Source organism: Peromyscus leucopus, chromosome 6 (genome assembly GCF_004664715.2).
Source record: "Peromyscus leucopus breed LL Stock chromosome 6, UCI_PerLeu_2.1, whole genome shotgun sequence".
In the NCBI taxonomy this organism is placed as follows: Eukaryota; Metazoa; Chordata; class Mammalia; order Rodentia; family Cricetidae; genus Peromyscus; species Peromyscus leucopus.
In genome coordinates, this window is record NC_051068.1 from 13092902 (window position 1) to 13115042 (window position 22141).

The 22141-nt window shown below is 42.9% G+C and overlaps 1 protein-coding gene across 11 annotated transcripts in view; it reads right to left on the reverse strand.

The window, feature by feature from the left end:
* The window catches only part of Pex5l (peroxisomal biogenesis factor 5 like), a 208417-nt gene that overhangs the window by 46108 nt on the left and 140168 nt on the right, over positions 1 to 22141 (reverse strand). For 8 of the 11 annotated variants that reach the window (XM_028872673.2, XM_037206535.1, XM_028872676.2 and 5 more), the window contains 4 exons: positions 21902 to 22013; positions 13674 to 13868; positions 12533 to 12659; positions 11234 to 11330 (listed from right to left, as the gene is read on the reverse strand). In XM_028872673.2, coding sequence (XP_028728506.1) covers positions 11234 to 11330; positions 12533 to 12659; positions 13674 to 13868; positions 21902 to 22013 — 531 coding nt within the window. The remainder of the gene's footprint in view (positions 1 to 11233; positions 11331 to 12532; positions 12660 to 13673; positions 13869 to 21901; positions 22014 to 22141) is intronic. The other 3 variants (XM_028872672.2, XM_028872669.2, XM_028872667.2) reach the window with 1 other exon arrangement.

The following is a 22141-nucleotide window of genomic DNA, read 5'->3' on the forward strand; positions in this document are numbered from 1 at the left end:
AGTTCCAAAGGATTCCACGTGTATGTGCACACCAGGTGAGTATGTGTGTGTGTCCGTATATGTGTTTTGTGTGTGCACACAGAGTACATAGGTCAACGTGTGGTACCATTCCTAGGGCATCATCCATTTTACTGTTTGAGATAGGCTCTCTTCCTGCCTACTCTTTCTGGCCAGTGATCTCTGAGGACGCTCCTCTCTCCTCGTCCCCAGTGCTGGGATTACAGGTGTGCACCACCAGGCCTGACTTTGCACATGAGTGCTGGGGTCGGAACTCAGCAAGCATTTTACTGACCGAGCTGAGCCATCTCCTCAGCGCCTTGAAAAGTGTTTTCAAAGTATTTTTCAGGCAGCAAGTCAACCAGTCTAGGATGGCTTCAAATGAATGTGTGTCTACGTATGGATTCTTGTGTAATAGTCTCAGGCCCGGTGTGAACTCTGAGTCATTGTGGTAGAGCACAGCTTCCCAATCACTGTACAGGAGGCTGAGAAGAAATCCAGTACTTCTTATGAAAGGCAAACTGGAATTGCTTGATTTCTTCCTACTATACTAGAGAATTTTCTAGCAAGTCTGCTTGGCTCTGTGTTCTAGAGCAGCCAAAAATGTGTTTTCACAAACTGAGTGGTTTGCTCAGTGGTAGAGCGCTTGCCTAGCAAGCGCAAGGCCGTGGGTTCGGTCCTCAGCTCTGGAAACAAAAAAGAAAGCTAGACACTCAGTGTTCTGGAGGCTAGAGGCTCATAGCCACAGTGGTGGTGGGCTTGCTCTCTCTGCACCCTCTAGGGAGGTCTTCTGCCTGCTCCCTCCTGTAAGCAGGGGCTTCAGGTGGGTTATGGTCACGGTGCCTCTTTTCTCTCAGCCCTTCCCCTCCCTGTTTCAATCTTATAAGCTGCCTGGAATGCAATCAGGGCTTTCCCAAACATCACAGGAGACTCCCCTTCTTTCCAGATCACCCACCGAGCCCTGTCTTCCCTGTGCATGGTGATATTCACAGGTTCTAGGGCTATGGCAACTTATCTTTTTTGAAGACTCCATTCACTACTATTCTCATACAACACTCTTGGGGCACAATGTATTTTATTAATAAGGATATACAAATACAAGTGCTGGAGAGATGTCTCAGGAGATAATAGAGCACACCGCTCTTACAGAAAACTTGAGTTTGATTCCCAGAATCCCTCATCAAGCAGTTCAGAACAGCCTATTCCAGGGAGGTTTGACACCTCTGGCATTTGTAGGCACCTTTACTCATGTGCACATGCAGGCATGCAGACACACACACACAAAATTAAAAATAAAGGAATAAACTAGGCGGTGGTGGCACATGCCTTTAATCCTAGTACTTGGGAGGCAGAGATAGGTAGATCTCCAGTTTGAGGCTAGCCTAGTCTACAGAGTTCCAGGACAGCCAGGGTTACACAGAGAAATCTTGTCTCAAAAAAAAAAAAAAAACAATTAAAAATATAAAAATGCAAGTGATTTACAATTTTTTAAGATACTAGGTGGTTGGGATTCTGTTGCCTGGGAGAGAAGCTAACTCTGTGGGCCACTCACAGAAGGCTAAGTAGCCTTGTGTAACTTGGTGAATTGTCTGATGTTTATTTCCGAAGAAGCTTTGAGAGCTTTGCTCAGGACTGTCTTGCTTCTGGCAGCCATCTTTCTGCTGGTCCCTACACTGACAAGTTAAAACAATTCTTTTAAATGTAGACACATTAAATGAAAGGTTGAGTTTATTTCACAGTTATTTGGAAGATTAATGATTGTGAAATGTCCACACATACAGAAGTCTATAGATTCAAGGTAACTCCTTAAAATCCATTGATATCCACATGTAAATATTTTTAAAACACTGAATTGTACTGCATGAGAAAAGATCAGGTCCTAGTTGGCTTTTGGTTGCTGTGATAAACACTGTCTAAAACCAATCTGGGGAGGAAAGGGTTCCTTACATCTTACAGGTTTCAGTCCATCACCAAGGGGAACTAGGGCAGGAACGGAAGCAGAGGCCATGGGGAAACACTCCTTTCTGGCTTGCTCAGCCTGCTTTCTTGTACAACTCACGACCATCTGCCAATGGATAGCACCACCCATAGTGGCCTGGACCCTCCCACACCAATCACTAATCTTGAAAATGCTTTACAGGCATGCCTACAAGCCAATCTGATGGAGGTAATTCCTCAGTTGAGTTTCCCTCTTCTCAGATGACCAGTTTTGGCAACATAAGAAATACCCATGAGTGACTAGCAAGAAAACATAGCCCTGTTGAAAATGGCCAAAGACCATGAGGATAGAGTTCCTGGGAGAAGAAATGCAAATTACTGAAGGCTTATAAAAAATAGTCTCCTCAATTAAACAGAGAGGAAATGACAGTGAAAACCACAGTCGGCATGGCCACAAGTAGGTTAAGCTGTTGCCGAAAGGATCAAAAGAGTGTTGGAGAAGATGGAGGAAAAAGTAGGCACCTATGTACTATTGGTAGGAAGGTAAATTTGTATTATCGTGAAAACAGTATGGAGTGCCCTCAGAAAATCAAAACTAAACCTACTATGTGAGGCCAAGGAAATGAGGCCATTATGTCACAAGGCCTCTGCACTCACTACATGTCCATGTGGCATTAGGCACACGAGAGAAGAAATGGAAAAGGCTGTCTACCAGACGATGGCTTAACATGCATGCACTGTGGAACACTGAGTCTTCAAGAAGAAGGAAGTGTCATTTGTGACTTGCTGGAAATGGAGATTATCACAGGACGTGAAATAAACCCAGCACAGAATGTCAGGTATCATATTCAAACTGCAATATGCTGTCTAAACCAGCTGACCTCACAGAAGGACAGAGGATGGTGGCGGCCAGGACTGGAGCTGGAGGAAGTGGGGCACTCTGTTGGTCAAAGGGTAGAAAACTTCATCCAGAAATCTAGGGTAGAACTTGGTGACTATAGCTAACAATGCATTGTGTCCTTGAGAAGCACTGTGGTAATTGTAGGTGTTCTTTAAAAAAAAAAAAACCCAAAGGGTATGAGGTAATATACATAGTAATCAGGTTAAGCCAACTTGCTATGCAAACATATTTCAAAACATTATATGTGATAAACATATACTTTTATTGGTCAAATAAGTTATAAGAGTAAAGGGATACATTTGGTACATCTTAGGTGTCATGAATGAGTGGCATTAGAAAAAAAAGAAGCACTAAGATTGTTGTCTGAGGCAGTGTCCAATCACCAGGCACTTGGCACTGGTTAAACAGGCCCCATTTTGCTGGGAAGCTTGACCTAACAGGACTCTATTAGGATCCCTGGCATCTCTCTCTATTAATGCCTCAGCTGCGTTATGAATCACAGGCTACAAAGGGCATCACGTATCAGGAGCCCAGGCTTCCAGGTCAGCTCTTCTTTCCCACCTAACACAGCAAGCATAGATAGAGCCTTATTGTGCAAATGACATTTTATTCTGATGCTACAATTACTATTTAGGGATACTCCATTTCTCACATCATTTGACAGGCTTTAGGTTAATACTAAGATAAGTGTTATCTAACTCACCATTTTTAAAGTTTTTTGCCCAAGGAAGCATAAGTTAAATGTTATGGAATATAAATAGCAGTTGATACACAGTAGAAAATTTTGATACTTTTCCATGCTTTCGTGATGTACTGAAACATACTAGTTAAGAACTGAGCATATGGGCCTGAGAGAAGGCTCAATGGTTAAGAGCTTTTGTTTTTCTTTCTGAGAACTCAGGTTCAGTTCCCAGCACCCACCTGATGGCTCATAGTGATCTATAACTCCAGTTCCAGGGGATCTGACACCCTCTTCTGACTTTCTTGGGCACCAGGCACACATGTGACACATATACATACATGTAGGCAAAACACTCACATACATAAAATAAAAAAATAAGTAGAAGGAACTGAGCACGACATATAGACGATAACACACATGTCTAAAATAACCTTCCTTGAAGCCAAGACATTAAAAAATATCTAAATTTATCATGGGAAAAAAACCTATGACTTGGGAAAATATATCAGCACTTGTGGATTGTTGGTATTGTTTGGCACTTTGATAGAGGCATGATAATCAAAACAATTGCACCCATCAATTTAAGTGACAGCCATCTTAACCTCACAGCTTGTATAACTGTCATTCTCAAATGTGAGTGAGCACTGAAATACCCAGAAGGTTTTTTAAAATTCAGGTCACTCACTGTGCCCCTACACCAAGTCTCTGATTCAGTAAATCTGGTAAGGATCCTCAAATCTGCATCTTCACAAAGCCTCAGGTGCTGCCCAGAATGCCAGCTCGGGACTGCAAAGAGAATCCCAGATCCACATGTGTGTTATGTGTATGTGGGTAAATCTCAAGTTTGTAAGTGTGTGCTAAGTGTGTTGGGATTTACTGTCAACGTAACACAACTTGGAATCACCTGGTGTCTTAGTTACTCTTTTCTTTCTGTGTTGAAATACCATGACCAAAAAGTAACTTGGGGAGGAAAGGGCCTATTTCATACTAAGACTCTCCAGTCACACTCCCATCATTGATGGAAGCCAGGGCAGGAACTCAAGGCAGGGACCTGGAGGCAGGAACTGAAGTAGAAGCTAAGGAGGAGCACTGCTTATTGGCTTGCTCTCCTTTACTTGCTCAGTCTGCTTTCTCATACAAATTAAAACCACCTGCCCAAGGGTGGCACAGCCCACAGTGGGCTGGGTGCTCCCACATCAATCATTAATCAAGAAAGTACCCTAAAGATTTGCCTACAGGCAATATGATGGAAGCATTTCCCAATTGATGTTTCTCTTCTCAGATAATTCTAGCTTATGTCAGGTTGACAAAAAACAAAACAAAACCAACCAACCAACCAACTAAAAACAACCAACCAACTAAAAACAACCAGGACACTTGGAAAGAAGAATCTTACTGAGGAATTATCTATATCAGGTTGGCTTGTAGGTCTCTAGGGGATTATTTTGATTATATTAAATGATCTAGAAAGACCCAGCCCAATTATGGGCAGCATTGTTGCCTAGGTAGGGGTCCCAGAACAGTACGAGAGGAGAAAGCTAGCTGCTAGCAAGCATGTGGGTAAGGAAGGATGCATTCATTCTGTACACTCTGATCTTGACTGTGGATATGATGCGACTAGCTGCATCGAGTTTCTGTTCTGACTTCCCTGAACGATGGACCACAACTGGGAATTGCAAAGCAAATAAATCACCTTCTCCACAAAGTTGCTTATTGTGGGGTATTTTATCATAGCAGCAGAAATAAAATTAGAACACTGTTAAAATGGAGAAGGAAAATGAATACGCTCACTTTAGAAAAGAATATGATGGGTGCGGTGTGACATGATTGCTAAAGGCAGTCTCTGAAGTCAGGCTGTCTAAAGCCAATTCCTAGTTGATTGCCAGCCAGACACCTCAAAGTACTGAATTCCTAAATTCTCATCTGTAGAGTCTAAATTTACTCACAGAGTCCTAGTAAAAATTGAGTAGTATTATTCCATAACACAAATACCACTTGGATAGCGCCTTCACTAAAAGTTTTGTGTTTACAGCACTTTTGTTTGATAGTTGATGGACACAGCTTCGATTCTCAGACCTTTTAAATACTAGCCTCACTGAAATGATCAAGGGTTTTTGATTCTTAGTCAATAGACATTTGTTATGCAGGGTGCATGTATCACGTGTAAAGGAAAATTTCTTTCCTCAGAGTATGGCAGCACATGGTCACCGGATCCATTCTGCTATGAAGTCTATGCTGAACATTAAGGCAAGAAAGTGCTGATTTTGAAAAGAGATGGCCAGCGTATTCTCAACCACACTAAGAAACCACCATTGAAACCACGTAAAAATGATTTAGAGAAAAGTACGTGTATTTTTGTTTTAATTGTCCACAAGAGTCTACTTCTGTTATTAAATCTGGTATTGTTTCCCCCTTTCGTTAGGGTCTCTGACTTATTCATGTGACAAATGCTTGTTGAGAATTTCCCACTGTGCTGATTTCTAATGTTGAAAATAGTGTTTCAAATTTCTTTCCCTTTTTCTTTTACTTCTTTGTTCTTTCCCATCTGTGCTTCATTCCTTCCCCATTGGCAGCATGTTGTTGTGTGGCATCAAGAGGGAAAAGATTAGATAGAACTCCTGGATTGTTCTCCAATAGACAGAATAATGAGTATTTAGAGAGCACTGGGTTGAATTATTTCCAGAGACATAGAGGACAAATGCTTCTTTGAGTACATGCCTAATCTATTTTATCAGTGTATATTTATTGTACAAAAGAGTGGGCTTCATTCTGCCACTCAGGAACTCATTCTAGCTCACTGCCCAGCCCTGTCCCCAACCTCAGCAGACTTCCAGGGTACAGGCTACACTGTTGTGGAATATTAGTTGAAGATGCCTTATTTTTGTTTATGCTGTGGAATATTTTTTAATGATGCAAAGATGTGTTGCATTTTTTCATGTTACAAATGGTACATAGGATAATTTAAGTCAAGAAAAACTGGCTAGAAACAAGCCAAGTAAGGCCAGGCATTTATAAGTAAGAATAAGTCTCCATGTATTTATTTGGGAGCTGGGTGGTGGGACCCCAAAGAGTTAAAAAAATCAACTACAACACACCAGTCAGAACAGATGAGTGACCTCTCTGGTAGCTGAACTACCTCACTCCGGAGATTCTGTTCCTCAAATCCCTACCCACAACCCACACCATCCAAGCTCATCACCACCCTGCTGCTGGGTCCTGCCCAGAGCTCCAGTGGACATTCATATTTATACATGTGTATAGTGTACATTTTTAAAAGATTTTAATTTTAAGTAGTGTGTGTGTGTGTGTGTGTGTGTGTGTGTGTGTGTGTGTGTGTGTAGGTGTCTATGGAGTCCAGAGACCTAGAGATGGAGTTACAGGTAGTAAGCCTCTCAACATGGGTGCTGGAGACCAAGTAAATCCTCTTTGAGAACACTTTTACCTGATGAGCATCTCTTCAGGACCTCGACCACCTGATTTCATTTCCTCTCCTACTGTTTGATCCTATCTCTCACCTCCCACACAACACTAGCCTCCTTTCTCTTCTCAAAGAGTTCCACATCTTCTTTCAAACTTTAAGTTCTGGATTCTGCACACGAGAGAAAAATACATGAGATGTGTCTTTCTGAGTCTGGCTTATTTCACTTAACATGATGACCTCCAGTTCTTTTGATTTTCCTGAAATGACATATTTTCCCTTTCCTTAGTGACTTAATAACACTCCGTGGTGTATGTGTGCCATACTTCCTCATTTGTGCTATGGAGATCCAGGTGAGTCTGGAACTTGGCTACAGTGAGTAAACCTTCAATAACATATGTGTGCAGGATCTCTGTGGTACAACAACTTGGATTCCTCTAAATGTATTTTATAACCTAACTGATATATCTCACTAACTGCCTCCTTTATGTCTGTAAGGACAGCAGACACCGAAGCATGTTCATTGAACAGAGTTGGAAGCCAACAGCTTTTCTAAAAGTAAGGTGATAAATTTGGGAGGAGAATTAATTATATACAGAACAAATTGTATGAAAATTCTAATTGTCTTATGAAGTTTCTGTAAGAAAGTAATAGACATTCTTGAAAATTGTTCAACTCTTGTTACCCCAACAGAATTAAATAATAATGGAGCTTTTAGATATGAGGAACAATGGCTTATGGGTTCTCTCAGGTGAGCACCACATGGTGGCAGATCCAGGGGGTCTTCTGTGGTTAAGAACAAGGGCTTCACAGATTATAACTTTTCTTCTCCTTAGACGTGCTTTTATTTTTTAATGTGAAATGGAGGTAATATGAAAACTTAAGTTTACAGTGGGATGAAGGGCAGTGATGACACATGGAAAAGCTCTGCTTGGCTGGAGTTGGTCATCTGCAAGTCACAGACAATTACCTGTGTCTGGAGTGCCTATTGTAGCTCATGCTAGTGAATCTGAAGTGCCTACTGCAGCTCATGCTAGTGAATCTGAGGCTTGAGCCTGTGGTGGAGCTTCTGGTGTGCAAATGGGGAAGGAGATGTCTGGACCATGTCTGCAGAAGAAGCTGTGTTCTCTCCCTTTGCCAAACCCAGCGATACCTTACTCAGCGATAGCTTTCCCATGATGGGAAAAGTGAATTTTGCAGCCTTTCCTTTTGTATTTTCTTCAGCTCTTCAAATTTTTTCTTAAAATAAGTTTTCAGACAGTATGATTTCTTTAAACAGTTAAGTTTATGGAATGGCAATTACATGGTTTGTGTTAAGCGTCAAGAATGTGTCCTTAAGTACACAGTGATTATGTAACTCATTGTAATCACTTGATTCTCTGAGTTTTGTATTCAAGGCACCATTTGAGACTAAACCATACTTTCTTTCTTCTCCATCTTGAAAAGAAAATGAGAAAATGTAAGTTTTCATATTATGTGTTCCCATTTTCTTTGTGATTCTGAAATACAATTTTAAGTCAGGTTTGTAGATAGCTCCCCACCTGCTGAGTCACTGCCTAGCATAATTTATGTTGGTTTGAGGGAGAGGAAACCATTTTCCTGGTTTTCCTGTGAACCATCTGGGTGAGCATGGAGCAGGGTCTGGTGAGTCAAATGGTTTGAATGATTTGTGAGTCAGCCTTTATATGAAATGTTGTTCTAGCTTCATTATAATTCTACTGTATGCACACAAAGAGGCCATGCAGTGGTGAGAAGTATGTTTCTAATAGTAAAAATGTGTGTGTGTGTGTGTGTCTGTCTGTCTGTCTGTCTGTGTCTGTGTGATCTCTCAGGCTCCACCCACCTTGTTCTTTGAGGCACATTCTCTCATTGCTCTGCTACTTGTCAGGCAGGCTAGGCTGACTGACCAGTGAGCCTCAGCGATCCTCCTGTTTCAACCTCTCCTGGGCTAGGATTGTAAGTGTGTGCCATCACACCCAGTTGTTTTTTCCCCCCAAATGGAACTCAGGTCCTCGTGTTTACAAAACAAGGGCTTTCTTGAGCAATCTCCCCTTGTTTTCATTAACATCTGTCTATCCTCTTCTTGCTTTGTTTTAATTACTCTGTATTTCAGGTATATTAGTAAGCCTGCATTTCATGAGCATTTCCTAAATTGCTCTGAATTGGAATTAGAACTAGAAGAGTATGATTTTTTTTAAGGTAGGTCTTGATAAGTAAACATACAGTGTCTAAAAATGTAACAGAGGAGTAACTCCCTTAGAGATGAGTCAGTATCTCGGAGGACTCTTTGAGATTCACCTGGGCAGAGAGCTCTCAGTGCACATTGGAAGGTGTGTTTTGAAGACAACATGAGGAAGCTCAAAACCATTTTCCCAAGTGTGTTTGCTTAGGGTAAGCAGGACACTGTGGTGGGATGGAATCAACAGACTGGCAGGAGACTAGTAGTCATTGGGATAATAAGATAAATGCATTGTGGGTTTCTATGGCAACTGGGGGCCCCAGCTGTTCCTCTGGCCCAGCTTGTTGTAGAATGGCCCACCTGTGCCAAGTCTCTCCCTGCTTCAAAACAAATGCTTTGTCACTAAATTTCGCTGTTCCACGGATGGCAGCAGATGAGACCTGAAGCAACTTCCATTACTCAAGCTGAGTGCAGCTCGCTCATGCACTTATGAATACTGCTTTCCTAATGGATGCTGTCATTTTTCTCTTAAGAAGATACATTTTAAATGAGCACCAAAAATTCAGTTTTCATGCTACATCTGCAATTCATTAAAGTCTGTGGGGTGATGTGTTCAGGAAGGGAGCTGTGGTCTGGAGACAGCCATGTTCTTTCTGCTGAAGGTGATGGACATGTAGGGAGAATGCTGGTGACCTAGGAAGTCCCAGAGCCCCGTCATCATTAGACTTCCGGGTTATTTTCTCTTCCACTTTCTAGTGTGGGTCCACAGACAACTTTCTTCATTTCACTCTTTCCTGTCTGTGCCATGGGGCGAAGACGGAGCTCCCCTAGTGCCGCCTTTTGTCAGGACCAAATCAGCTGACTCGCATTAGAAACTCTTGTAGTCAACAATGATACCTACTGCTATCATAATTATACTCTTAATTTGAAAATATTTATTTTATTTTTATTCATGTGTAGATATGCATGTGTGTGTGGGGGTGCCTGTGGGGCCAGAAGAGGGAGTTGAATCCCCTAGGGAAGGTCTTACAGGATGTTGTGAGCTGCCTAGCACGGATCCTGGGAACTAAGGTCCTCTGGAAGAACAGTGTGAGCTCTTACTGCTGGGTCAGTGCTCAGCCCCCCTTACCTCCTTACTTCACTTCAGATCTGTCTTCCCCCTGTGGGCCACGTGTGATGTGGCAAATTCAAGAACATGTCCTCTCCTCACTTCCTCATATCATATCATATATCATATATCATATCATATCATATATCACTGCAGCTGGATTGTAGAAGGCAGGGGTATGCACACACAGTTCTTAGAAGGCCTTTGTGGTTGAAGGGCAAGGCCTTAAAACATATCCAAGGGACACAGAGATGGCCATTGCTTCCTTCAGAACTGTGGGAGAGGTAAGCAGCGATAATGAAGCTTGTTGAGGAGTCCAGGACCTACCAGGGGATAGCCAGATTGGAGTCACATCCTACTTCTTCCTGCCCTTGTACCCTAGTGAGACATAGTTGACTTTACTGAGACTGACAGGCTCCTGTGAGAAGCGACTTTATAATACAACTTACAGTCATGCACAGGATTACTGAGCATTCTATGTAACACACACAAAAAGCATACAGGGAGTCTCTATGGTGCTCCCTACTGGCCACTCACAGTAGTAGCTTTTATTATGGCTACCATTACTGCTGGTGCTGGAATAATATAATCCTTGGCATAAAATTTATTTTAATGTGACAGAATACTGGGTATAGTCTCTTACTCTACAGGGCTCAGATGTGAATGAACACTCAGGGTGTAATTTCCTCTTCTCTGGGTTCTGTTACATAAGTAGTGCTAATACTGGACTAGAACAGATTTTTGTATTGCCAAATAATGGGACAGTCAATGGCAGCACAAGGAAAATGTGCTAAGTACACAGTGAATTCATTAACACGTTTTCCAGCCAAATACATGGAAGTGTATACAATCAGTTATTCTAAGCACCAAGACAGCTATGGAGTGAGAACACACTTTGCAATGCAAAGTTTGGAAAAACACTTCAAACTTTCTGTTCAGAATTTAAATAAAATGTTTACGATGCAGCTCCTGCTGGAGCAGACGGGTTTCCTAAGATTCGCCTTGGTTACCTGTGCTGGAGCCGCAAGTTCCAACTCGGAGGCCGGCTCGGAGTTGAGGGCACTTTTCCCAGCACTTAGCTCTGGCTGAGATCTGTGTTCTGAGGACCTGCAACGAGACATTGAAGACATTTGTGAACAGCAAGAACAAACGTGCCCACAAACCCCGCCAGGAACCGGGCTCGGGGCAGAATTCAGACAGAAGTCAACTTCTGTAAGTTTCCTTAAAAATCGTCACTTCCTGAATTCAAACAGTTATGGACTACCCGATAGATAGAACTTTTTTTTTTTCTTTCTGTAATTTAGAATCCAGATGAACCATGGGCAAAGAGGAAAGGAACATGGTGCCATTTTTCATATAGAAAATTCCACATTATGAAAAATAAGAGTTCTGTTCTTGTTGGAGACAGTTCATAAGGTAGATCTCTATGCATCCAGATTGTCTCGATATGGAGATATGCAGGAGGGCAGAGGAGATAGAAACAGGAGGCTGCCCTTTCCAAATCTTTAAAAACATGGTGTTCTGGTCAGTTTTCCTCAACTTGACCCAAACTAGAGTCACCTGGGCAAAGGGACCCTCAGTTGAGGAATTGCCTATGGGTGTGTCTGTGGGATATTTTCTTGATTAATGGTTAATGTGAGAGGACCCAGCCCACCACGGGCAGTGCCATCCACAGGAAGGCAGTCCTCGGTTGTATAGGGAAGCAAGCTGAGGCAAGGCAGAAGAGCCAGTACTCTGCTCCCTTCAGGTCTCTGCTCCAGTTCCTGCCTTAATTCCCCCAGTGACAGACTGTGACCTGAGAATTCTAAAGTGAACTAAACTCTTTCCTTCCCAAGTTGCTTTTGTTCAAGTGTCTTATCACAGCAACAGGAAAGTAAGTAATTCACCTTATAAAATTCAAGAGGCCACATTCTTTCCTGAGTGTCCACGATTGAGCTGTAATTACGACATCGAACAGCAGTGGATGGTTGAGAGAGCAGGAAATCTGTGTAACCAGGAACAACTGACTAAAATACACACACACACACACACACACACACACACACACACACACACACACACTTCTGTTGACTGATAGCTCAGCTAAACATTTAGAATATTATTAAAATTATCAAACCAGGACCTCAAATTCTTTCTGAGTTCAGTTCATTTTTTTTAGAACAATTTAGTGGAAGTGATAACATATAGAAGGTTATTATTCAGGATCTTGGGTATCTGTATTAAATGAGCTCAGTGGCCATTTCCAGACTTGAAGGGAACACCCACACAGTCTGTGGAAGCTATTGTTCTCTGGAACCAGGACATCTTACCATAGGAGCTCTTTGGATCCAGCTCTAGATGAGCATGACTTCCTTTCAGCCATGAGATGCCCCTTGCTTGTTCGGTCACTGTGAAACTTGACATCTTCCCATTTTTCCAGTTGTGTTTGAATGTCTACTAAGGAAGAAGAAAGTGAAAGAGAAAGCCCAGGGCCAAGCATGATGGTGTACACAGAAAGGAGATTAATTAGGACTGAGGTCCCAGGCAAACTATACTCAATCCATATTTCCAAGGCCAACATTTATCTTCTTTAAGGGTGCATGAAAATGAATTAAAACATATACAGCTAAAGAAAACAAGGCTTATTAAGATAAACTGGATCGCTTTTACAGTTAAAGCACTCAAGTAAAATTAATTTCAAAACCTAGTTTTATGAATTTATATGTATTTATATGCACATTCACAAACACACATCTGTGTATACACAGGCACACACACACACACACACACACACACACACACACACACACGCATATTCGCTTGATTTACCTGTTTGCAAGAGCTGAGGAGTTAACTGTCCTTTCTTAAGGGGAATGTAGAGTGTGTAGATAAAAATTGAGCTTGGAAGCTGGCTAAGGCCAGGTGTGCATTTCCAGCTCTTTCTCTTACTAGCTCTAAGATCTTGGACAAGTTAAATTTTAAACCCAGTTTTCACATATTTCAGAGTTGTAATAATGAGATAAATCATGTAAGTGATGCAGTGTAGTTCCTGGCTATGGCAAGCCAACAGTGAAGGGTATTAACAGCGATCACCATCATACTGGATATTATCTTAGGACTGTTTTCTCTGGATGTCTCCAAGTCCTGTGATGCACTTATTTGTCTCCCTTGTTTCTCTCTTGTTCTAAACTGAGAATTCCTAGAGAGCAAGGTCCATATTTTTCCTGGGCCTAGAGAGATGCCTGGCATCCACCACAAGCTCAGCCCATCGGGAGGAACACATACATGAATAAATCAACATCAGGGTTATGAAGCTGAGCTCCCATGGCCACTCAGCCACACCCTTCACAGCTCCCTGGAAGAACTCTATCATCCCCACTCCCATGTTCACTGTTGGAAAGTCATCTTGAACTTGGCTGTCATATCAGTACCGACAAGACAAGGGTAAGCCACAGCTGCTGCAAGCCTTACCTAAGTCTAAAGATGACGTCTCTGGGCCCCGGAGAGCCTGGGCCCTCTGCTCAGCCTCTGCACTGATCAGGTCAGAGCCGTCAGCTTTCTTCTTGAGGGATGAGGTCTTTGATGAGGACTCAGATTTCTTGGCTTTGGTTTGGGATTGAGAGACAGGTTCACTTAGGTCAAGGAGATCCAAGCCAGTGGTCAACACTGTGGGAGACAGAAGAAGGTTAGAGAAGCCCATTTACCTCCTGTAGTTATTATTATTTATTTATTTTTGTATTATGTATATATGTATATTATTTATGTGTGTGTGTGTGTGTGTGTGTGTGTCTGTGTGTGTGTGTGTGTGTGTGTGTGTGTAGGTCAGAGGACAACCTTAGGTGTTGTGCTTAGGTACTGTCCACTTTTTTTTTTTGAGACTAAGTCTGTCACTGGCCTGGAACTGGACAAATAGGGTAGACTGGCCCCAAAGGTTTGCCTATCTCTGCCTCCCCAGAGCTAGGTCACACCACCATGCCCGTTCCTCCTCTTCTTTCTCTTTCTTTAAGCATGGTTTCTGATGATGGAACCCAGAGCCTTGTCCTTACAAGTCAACCCCTTTACCAACTGAGGTACCTCTTCAGCCCCAGTAGTCTTTTTTTTTTTTCAAAATAGGTGTCAGCTGGATATATAAAGTCCCTATGTTGATAGGATAGATTAGAGTCAGCAAGTCAAGCTGGCTGTGTGTCCCCTAGGCTAAGTCCAGGCAAAAGTCACCCAGACCCACTTCTGCAGTGGGAAAATTTAGGACGAAAACAAAACAAATCTCAGTTCAGGTCTAGTTGCTCTATTGTTCTCATTAATTTCTGGGGAAGGTTTGTTTTAGGTTATGGTTTTCCCAGAAAAGGGTCAATGCTCATAGATTTCATGAAGTCTAATGTAATTTTTTACTGAATTAGCAGTTTGGTCATAAATCACATGCTGTCTGGGTCTCACTGGAGAGGGGTTTTTATAATGCAGTTGATGAACAGAGACACGTGCTAACTTCTTGACACTTAGTATGCCACTTTTAATTCCAGCATAACCAGCTATAAAATGGTTACACTTTTACTTCCTAGTGAGTTGATTTCATTGTATTAAATACTCCAACAAAGGCAGAAATAATAATGTGTTCCTAGGCAAAACGAGGCAAATCAGGATGAATAGGCCAGCTGTGAGCCTGTTCTTTTCCAGTATAAGCAAGTCATATTTAACTAGCCCTACCTGAGAAACAGAACACTGGAAGGAGACACAGTCTCTCCAGTTCTTCCAGGCTGAGAGGCTGAGTGCATGATAGGGCGGGTGGCTTCCTCAGATTCTCCCCTCCACTTAGGAAAGGCAACAGTGAGTAGAGGAGCCCTGTGTTGACCTTCCCTGCAGTCTAGAGCAACCACTATAGCACCTGGCCAATCACAAGTTCCCAAACATTTCAGCTTGTCCTCTGGGTGTGGATCAGGTGTGACTGACAGCTCAATCCCATTTCATCTGCTTCCCACTTGGCTGCCCCTTGGCAGAGCCGGGGCTCCACTGAGCTCACAAGGTGTGTGTGTGGGTGTGTGGGTGTGTGGGGGTGTGGGGGTGTGGGGGTGTGGGGGGTTTGGAGGTGTGTGAGTGTGTGGGGGTGTGGGGGTGTGTGGGGGTGTGTGGGGTGAGTCTCCTTAATTGTGTACAGTCTGCCTGCATGTGTACATAAGCCAATGAGGCAGCCCTCCCTGGGGGATTCTCTGGTGTGTGCTCGAAACTTGAGTCCCTATCCACCATGCATCTGACGTGCCTTGAGGGAAGTTTCTTGAGCATCCTGAGCTCTAGTTTCTGCATCTGAAAATGGAGGATCAGTAGTCTTGGAAGTGTGGGATGAAGAATAAGTGGTTCAAAGGACACAAAGTGCCAGGCTTATGCTAAATCTTCACTCAGTAAACGCTATTTCAGGCCGAGGAGGGGGCAGCATAGTGGGGGAGAGTTTGCCTGACATCCACACGCTCCTGGGTTTATCCCCAACACACACACACACACTCACACACACACACACAGACACACACAGACACACACACACACACACACTCACACACACACACACAGACACACACACACACACACTCACACACACACAGACACACACACACACACAGACACACACACACTCACTCACACACACACACACACACACACACACATACTCACACACAGACACACACACACAGACACACACACTCACACACACACACTCACACACACAGATACACACACAGACCCACACACACACACACACTCACACACACACACACAGACACATACACACACACACACCACACACACACACACACACAATTTTTGAGGGGCCAAATTGCAACAATTCCCTCTTTTTTATTTAGTGTTCCCTGTTTTCTCGTTCTGTTCTGTCTCAAGCCACAATCAAATCTCCACAGAGAGAGAAAGGAGAAATGTTCCTGAGGATGGAACAAGAAGAGACTAGGATTTTGTCTCCACAGAGGAGTCTATGAAGTGAATTTATCACAAACGGCCCGAAGGTGTCAGCTTGTCGCTGAGTTTTCTTGAGAAGATGGCGGCCACTCTAACAAGGAGCTGCTTGCAGCGAGGAGTGCTTGGTGAGTCAGAAGCCAAGTGGGTGGAAAGAGGCTTCCAGAACCAAGTCACTTGGCTTTCTGAGCCAAATTGAAGTGTGGCAGGCAGCCAAGACAGGGCTCCACACACTTCCTATTCACTGAGTGGTTAAATGAAACTTCTAGACGCTATTGGAATAGCAAGGCCCAATGAGACTTCTTTATGATGGAAGGAAGTCTATACGCTTTTTCCAGTTGTACAAAGAGTTAAGAATTAGCCTCTTGCCCCTAGACTTCTTTTAGAAGCAGATTTTCTAGGAGTTAGGACCTTGTGTATTGAAAGTACATTTGCTACAAAATAGTAGCAGGTGGGGTTTAACTTAATCTCTATCTGCTTCTGGATGAGTGAACTGAAAATTCAAACCAGCCAGTCATACCTGTCCACTCTGAAGCATCCTGGGTCTTTTCTGGGTTTGTTCTCCATGTCGTTATTATTTTTTCTGTAAATGTGAAGCTGGAGACTGGCATGAACAAAGGCCCTACTTAACTGCCCATTTAATGGAAGCAGTGTCTTAGAGGTCGAATGGCTTTGAAGCTGCGAGTCCCCTAAGATGACAACTTTAAAAGCAGAGAAGGTTGGGGCAGCCTTTGGTGTCTGCAGGAGACAGCATGCCGTGATGTGGAGGGGGTGGTAGTCAAGGCTTAAAGTGGAGGGCTTAGAGCTCCTCTTGTGCTTCAGGCGGGCATGCCTGAGCACAGAAGGCTGGGTGATTTGCTCACTTCTGGATGAAACTGAAAGCATTCTCCTAGACACATGAAGTTTTGAGTCCCCATGCTTTGGTGTGTAAAGTAAGAGTACAAGGATCATTTGCTTTCAGTGGTGTGTGTCAGAGTGTGCATGTGTATACACATGTGAGTGCAAGACCAAGGGAATACTTTCTAAGTACTTTAGTTTGACATATGCAGCCTTTTCTACCCAGACCCCTGTCAGTCATCATGGACCAGCCACAGGGGGTGGGTCCCATCGTCTCAGTGTCCTCATAGGGACAATCCAGGAGGGTCAGAGTCTAAGGAGACATGAGGATGAACGTGAGATACAAGCTGCTTTGATGACAGAAGAAAGCACAAGCCAACAAGTTGCATGTGCCCTCTACAGTGGGAGCAGGCAAGCAGACATGCTCCTATGATCTGCAGAGCAGTCAGTCCCCGATGGCAGCCCGATCAGAGGACTTCCGATCCCCATAGATTTAAAACACAGACTCACGGTGTTTCAGGACACTGTGTATGTGGTGTCTGGTTATGGCAGCGACAGGAATCCAATGCAGTTGATATGCTGGTGACCTTACTGGGACTCAGATACAGGCATGTCACTGAAGTCTATCTAGACCACCTGAGCATGGAGGTAGTATGTAGACTATTAATATGGTGGCTCCCTGTGCCTCTTAAATTCCTAATTATTTGCCAGTTTGCCAAGTTTGAGGCATGATGGTAGTCTCAGAAACTGTCTTTTTTTTTGATAACCAAATTCCACTGGATAACATTTCCTGACAATAGAAGACGACACATGTGAAAGTAGCCATTTCTCACCATCTCAAGGACACCTGAGGTCAACAACCTAGGAAACCAGGCTCTCCCAGGCCACTGCAAGCATTAGAGAAACTAGCCTCCTTGAGCTCTGGGAAGCTGGGCTGCTCAAAGCAGAGTAGATCAGCATCTAGTAAGATGTGTTGTTCGAGGTCAGTGTGGTGGTACCTGCCTTTAATCCTAGCACTGAGGAGGCAGGGACAGACAGATGGACCAGCACCAGGCCAGCCAGGGACACATAGTGAGACCTTGTCTAAAGAAACAGAGAAGTCTTATTTTGACAAGTTGGTGGAAGACATATCATTATCAACACAGTGTGTAAGGAAACATGATTTAGACAGGCAATCGTAGAAACTTTCAAATATATCTACCAAACAGATAAACTGTATTTAATGAATTAAGTCAACTTTTTCTTTATTATAATATGTCATTAAATTTATTCCTCAGATTTTTCTTTTTCCATTTGAGGGTATGTGCACATGTGTGTTCTGTATGCATGCTCTGCATGTATATGTCTGTGAGTGTTGTGTATGCATGCTCTGCATGTGCATGTCTGTGTGTGTTGTGTATGCATGCTCTGTATGTGTGTGTCTATGATGTGTGTGTCTATGAGTGTTGTGTATGCATGCTCTGCATATGTGTGTGTGTGTTGTGTATGCCTGCTCTGCATGTGTGTGTCTGAGTGTTGTGTATGCCTGCTCTGCATGTGTGTGTCTGAGTGTTGTGTATGCATGCTCTGCATATGTGTGTGTATATCTGTATGTGTTGTGTATGCATGCTCTGCATGTGTGTGTATATCTGTATGTGTTGTGTATGCATGCTCTGCGTGTGTGTGTGAGTGTTGTGTATGCATGCTCTGCATATGTGTGTCTGTGAGTGTTTCATATGCATGTTCTGCATGTGTGGATGCATGGAGACATCTTAGGTTAATACCAGGAATCACATTCAATAGCTCTTCCACATTATTCACTGAGGAAGGGCCTCTGAAATCCAGAGACTGCCAACACAGTGAGTCTTTCTAGCCTGCCTGTCCTGGAGGCCCTGTTTCCACATCAGAGGCTAGATTACAGGCAAATGCCTGGGGATCTAGACTCTGGCCTTCACTCTAGCTTGCCTGGCAAATGCTTTAACAATTGAGCCGTTTCTCCAGTCCCTGCTTCCCAGATTTCTAAGCTTTCCTGAGATGTGTTGCTAGCTTTATAGCCACTTGCATTTCATAAAAGTGTGTCCTGTAAATCTGATGCCAATATTTTAGTTAAGCTATTTTATCATGTGGTTTATGTACAGAAGTCTCACAATAACTATATTAACTCTAAATAAAAGAGTGGGATTAAAACAATGATAAACCATAAAAAATATTCCTTCCAAACCACCTATTGGTCTAATGACTCAACCTCTCTCTAGCTTCATAAATCACAGCAAGGAGCCCTACCTCTCTTCTTGATCTCTGACAAAAAGATCTGTCCTGTGTTTTAACATATGTTAGAGTTATTAAGTTATACACTAGTATATTGCAAATTTTGTCACACATGCTACATGTATGACTATCTAATCATTTAAAGTATCTGCTGTTCAGTGGATTTCAGGACATTTATTGTTATCAGCCTGAATATAATATCTACACATCTATATTTTTAAATCAAGGGTTTTGTTGTGTTTGGTGCCACTGTCTGTAATCTCAGCTATTTGAGAAGTAGGCAGATCACCATTTGCTGTGAGTTCAAGGCCAGTCTGGACAACTTATTGAGAACTTGTCTCAAGAAATAAAAAAGAAAAAAGAAGGTGGAAAAACAGCTAGGCATGTCTGAGACCTGGGTTCAATTCCCAGCACACACACACACACACACAAAATCATGGATACATAATTGTTTTCTCTTATTAAGCAATAAAATTAAAGATATGTTCTTTTAAAAATGGTTAGAGAAAAAAATCCATTACTTTGGAAAAATACTTCCTACATTGTTTACTTTGTATTGATTTTTATAAGAGCTACATTCTTTAGGGATTTAAAAATATAGCGATTTTTGCCTTGAGATATATTTCTAAGCTTGTAAAACAAAGTGTCCAACACAGGGTGATTGGAAATCACTGTATGGCAGAAAAGATTCAGAATATTACATGATAGACTGAATGGGGCTCCACCCCTTATTCCTAGGGAGAAGCCCCCATACTTGAGAAGATGACCTCATTGGAAATGTGATTAAAGATGAGGCTGTCCTGGAGGAGGCTAGGACACAATCCCAGGATGACAGATATCCTCATGTAGAAGGGGAATTCAGACACAGGTAGGTGTGCAGACAGAAACATGGATGTGATCTGCACACAGACAAAATCCCACATGAAGGTTGGAGTCAAGGGACCAATAGGAAGGATTAGAGAGGTGGGAACAATATCTCCCCAAGAGCCTACAGGAGTGTCTGGCCAGCCAGCACCTTGATATGAGCTTTAGAGATTCACGACTGTTCTCTTAGCTTGCGGCAGGCCAGCAAAGCCCAGGGTCCTCCTGTACCCGCCCTCCCAGTGCTGGGATTAGAAGCACATGCTTCTATGTCTCATTGCTTTTGTTTTTTAACATGAGTTCTGGGGATTAAACTCGGGTTCTTATGTTTATGCAGCTAATGTGTACTGACTGAGCCACTTTCCGGGCCTCAGGGCTGGGGGCTTCTAAGTGGCTTAGTTTCTTTGTCAGTAGGAATTGAAAATGAGGATGAGCTTTCTAATGTGTCTGAATCTTGTGGAGTTACCTGCAGTTAAGAGACACCGGCTCTGTATTTTCTGGGATAGCACTCCAGTTTCAGAGGTTAGGCTCAATCAGCTCTGATAGTCTGAATTCATTTCAGTGTCCTGTTTAGAATACAGCAAGCACTGTTCTATGTTCCTGAGCACTCTAAGTGACAGCTGGGTTTAGAAAACAATGATTTGGGTGTGACATTAGGTAACAAAGAAGGAAGTGTCAAGAATGCTGTCACCTGACTTCAGTCGGTGTGACCTCCCCAGCTAGAGTTTCCCACTGTCAGCACATCCACAGATGGCTTCATTCATCTTCTCAAGTCATTTCCAAGGGAAAGATCATGCTATTATTAGATATGGAAGGTGAGCCTCAGCTATGCTACCAGAGAGATGAGGGAAAGCAGTAGCTGACACCATGATGCAGAGCTGGATGAGAATGCATGAGGTTTGATCCCCCAACTTTCAGATTATCTGGTCTTCTATCTGGGCTGCCACCATCCTTCCAGAGCCTGCAGTCTTCCTCAGATTGAGAATACGGATTGATGACGGAATGCTCCTGCCTACATGTGCCAAGCACTGAGCAGAAGAGGGTGTTCTGTTGAGAATGCTTAATTCCAGGAAGGGTTTGTACAAATTGCAATGTTCAGATAATTTGTAAGAGAGATCAAGGACCACATTCAAATGGCTCTACAACATGCTGTGTCTATAGGGTATTTTAATTATCACTTAACTCTACTCAGAAAGGCACCACAACATTTTTGTTTTCCGAGACTTTGGTTTCACGAAATATTTTCAAGAATAATTGGACCATTAAGCTGAATTTGCAAAACCTGACTCTGAAATAGCAGCTTTCCTTATATACCGTGGTGGATTCTGGAATGCAGAACAGTAAATGCAGAAGAGTATGCATCAAAAACTGAGTGAGAACAGCAGTATACTCAAGGCCAGCGAAGTTGCCTGGGTAATATACAACGTAGTTTCCTGTGTAATCTAAAGTTATTTATTAATTTATGTTGAATTGTATACAGGCCAGTCACTTGGTTGTAAATATCATCCCCCACTTGAGAAGCCTAGAGGAGGGGGATGGTGAGATGACTCAGCAGATAAAGGCATTTGCTGCCAATCCTGGCAACCTGAGTTCAGTCCCTGGGACCCCTAGGGTGGAAAAGAATCATCTCTCATGAGCTGTCTTCTGACCTCCACAGGTATGTTTCAATACGCAAACACCCACACCTACAAACAAATAAACACTGCCTGCACTTGTTTAGGAAAATGCCCGGAGGAGGAAGCATACATGCATTTCTAGGTAAAACGTACTTCCCTTGAGCATAGTTAGAAGTGAATTACCGGCTGTGTTGGATGTTACTGGCTTTGCAATGGCCTCGGATTTGGTTTCACAGAGGAAGTCATCGATGGAGGGGCTCAGGAGAGGTCTGCTTTCCTGCTGCTCATTCACCAGCTGAGAACAAAGTAAAACAGGCATTAAAGGGCTTCTCTGTTACAGTGCGGGAGCAGGTGAATGAAAACGCAGCCCTGCAACACAAGGGGACAAGCAAGCCCTACCGAAATAAACACAAACATAAATAA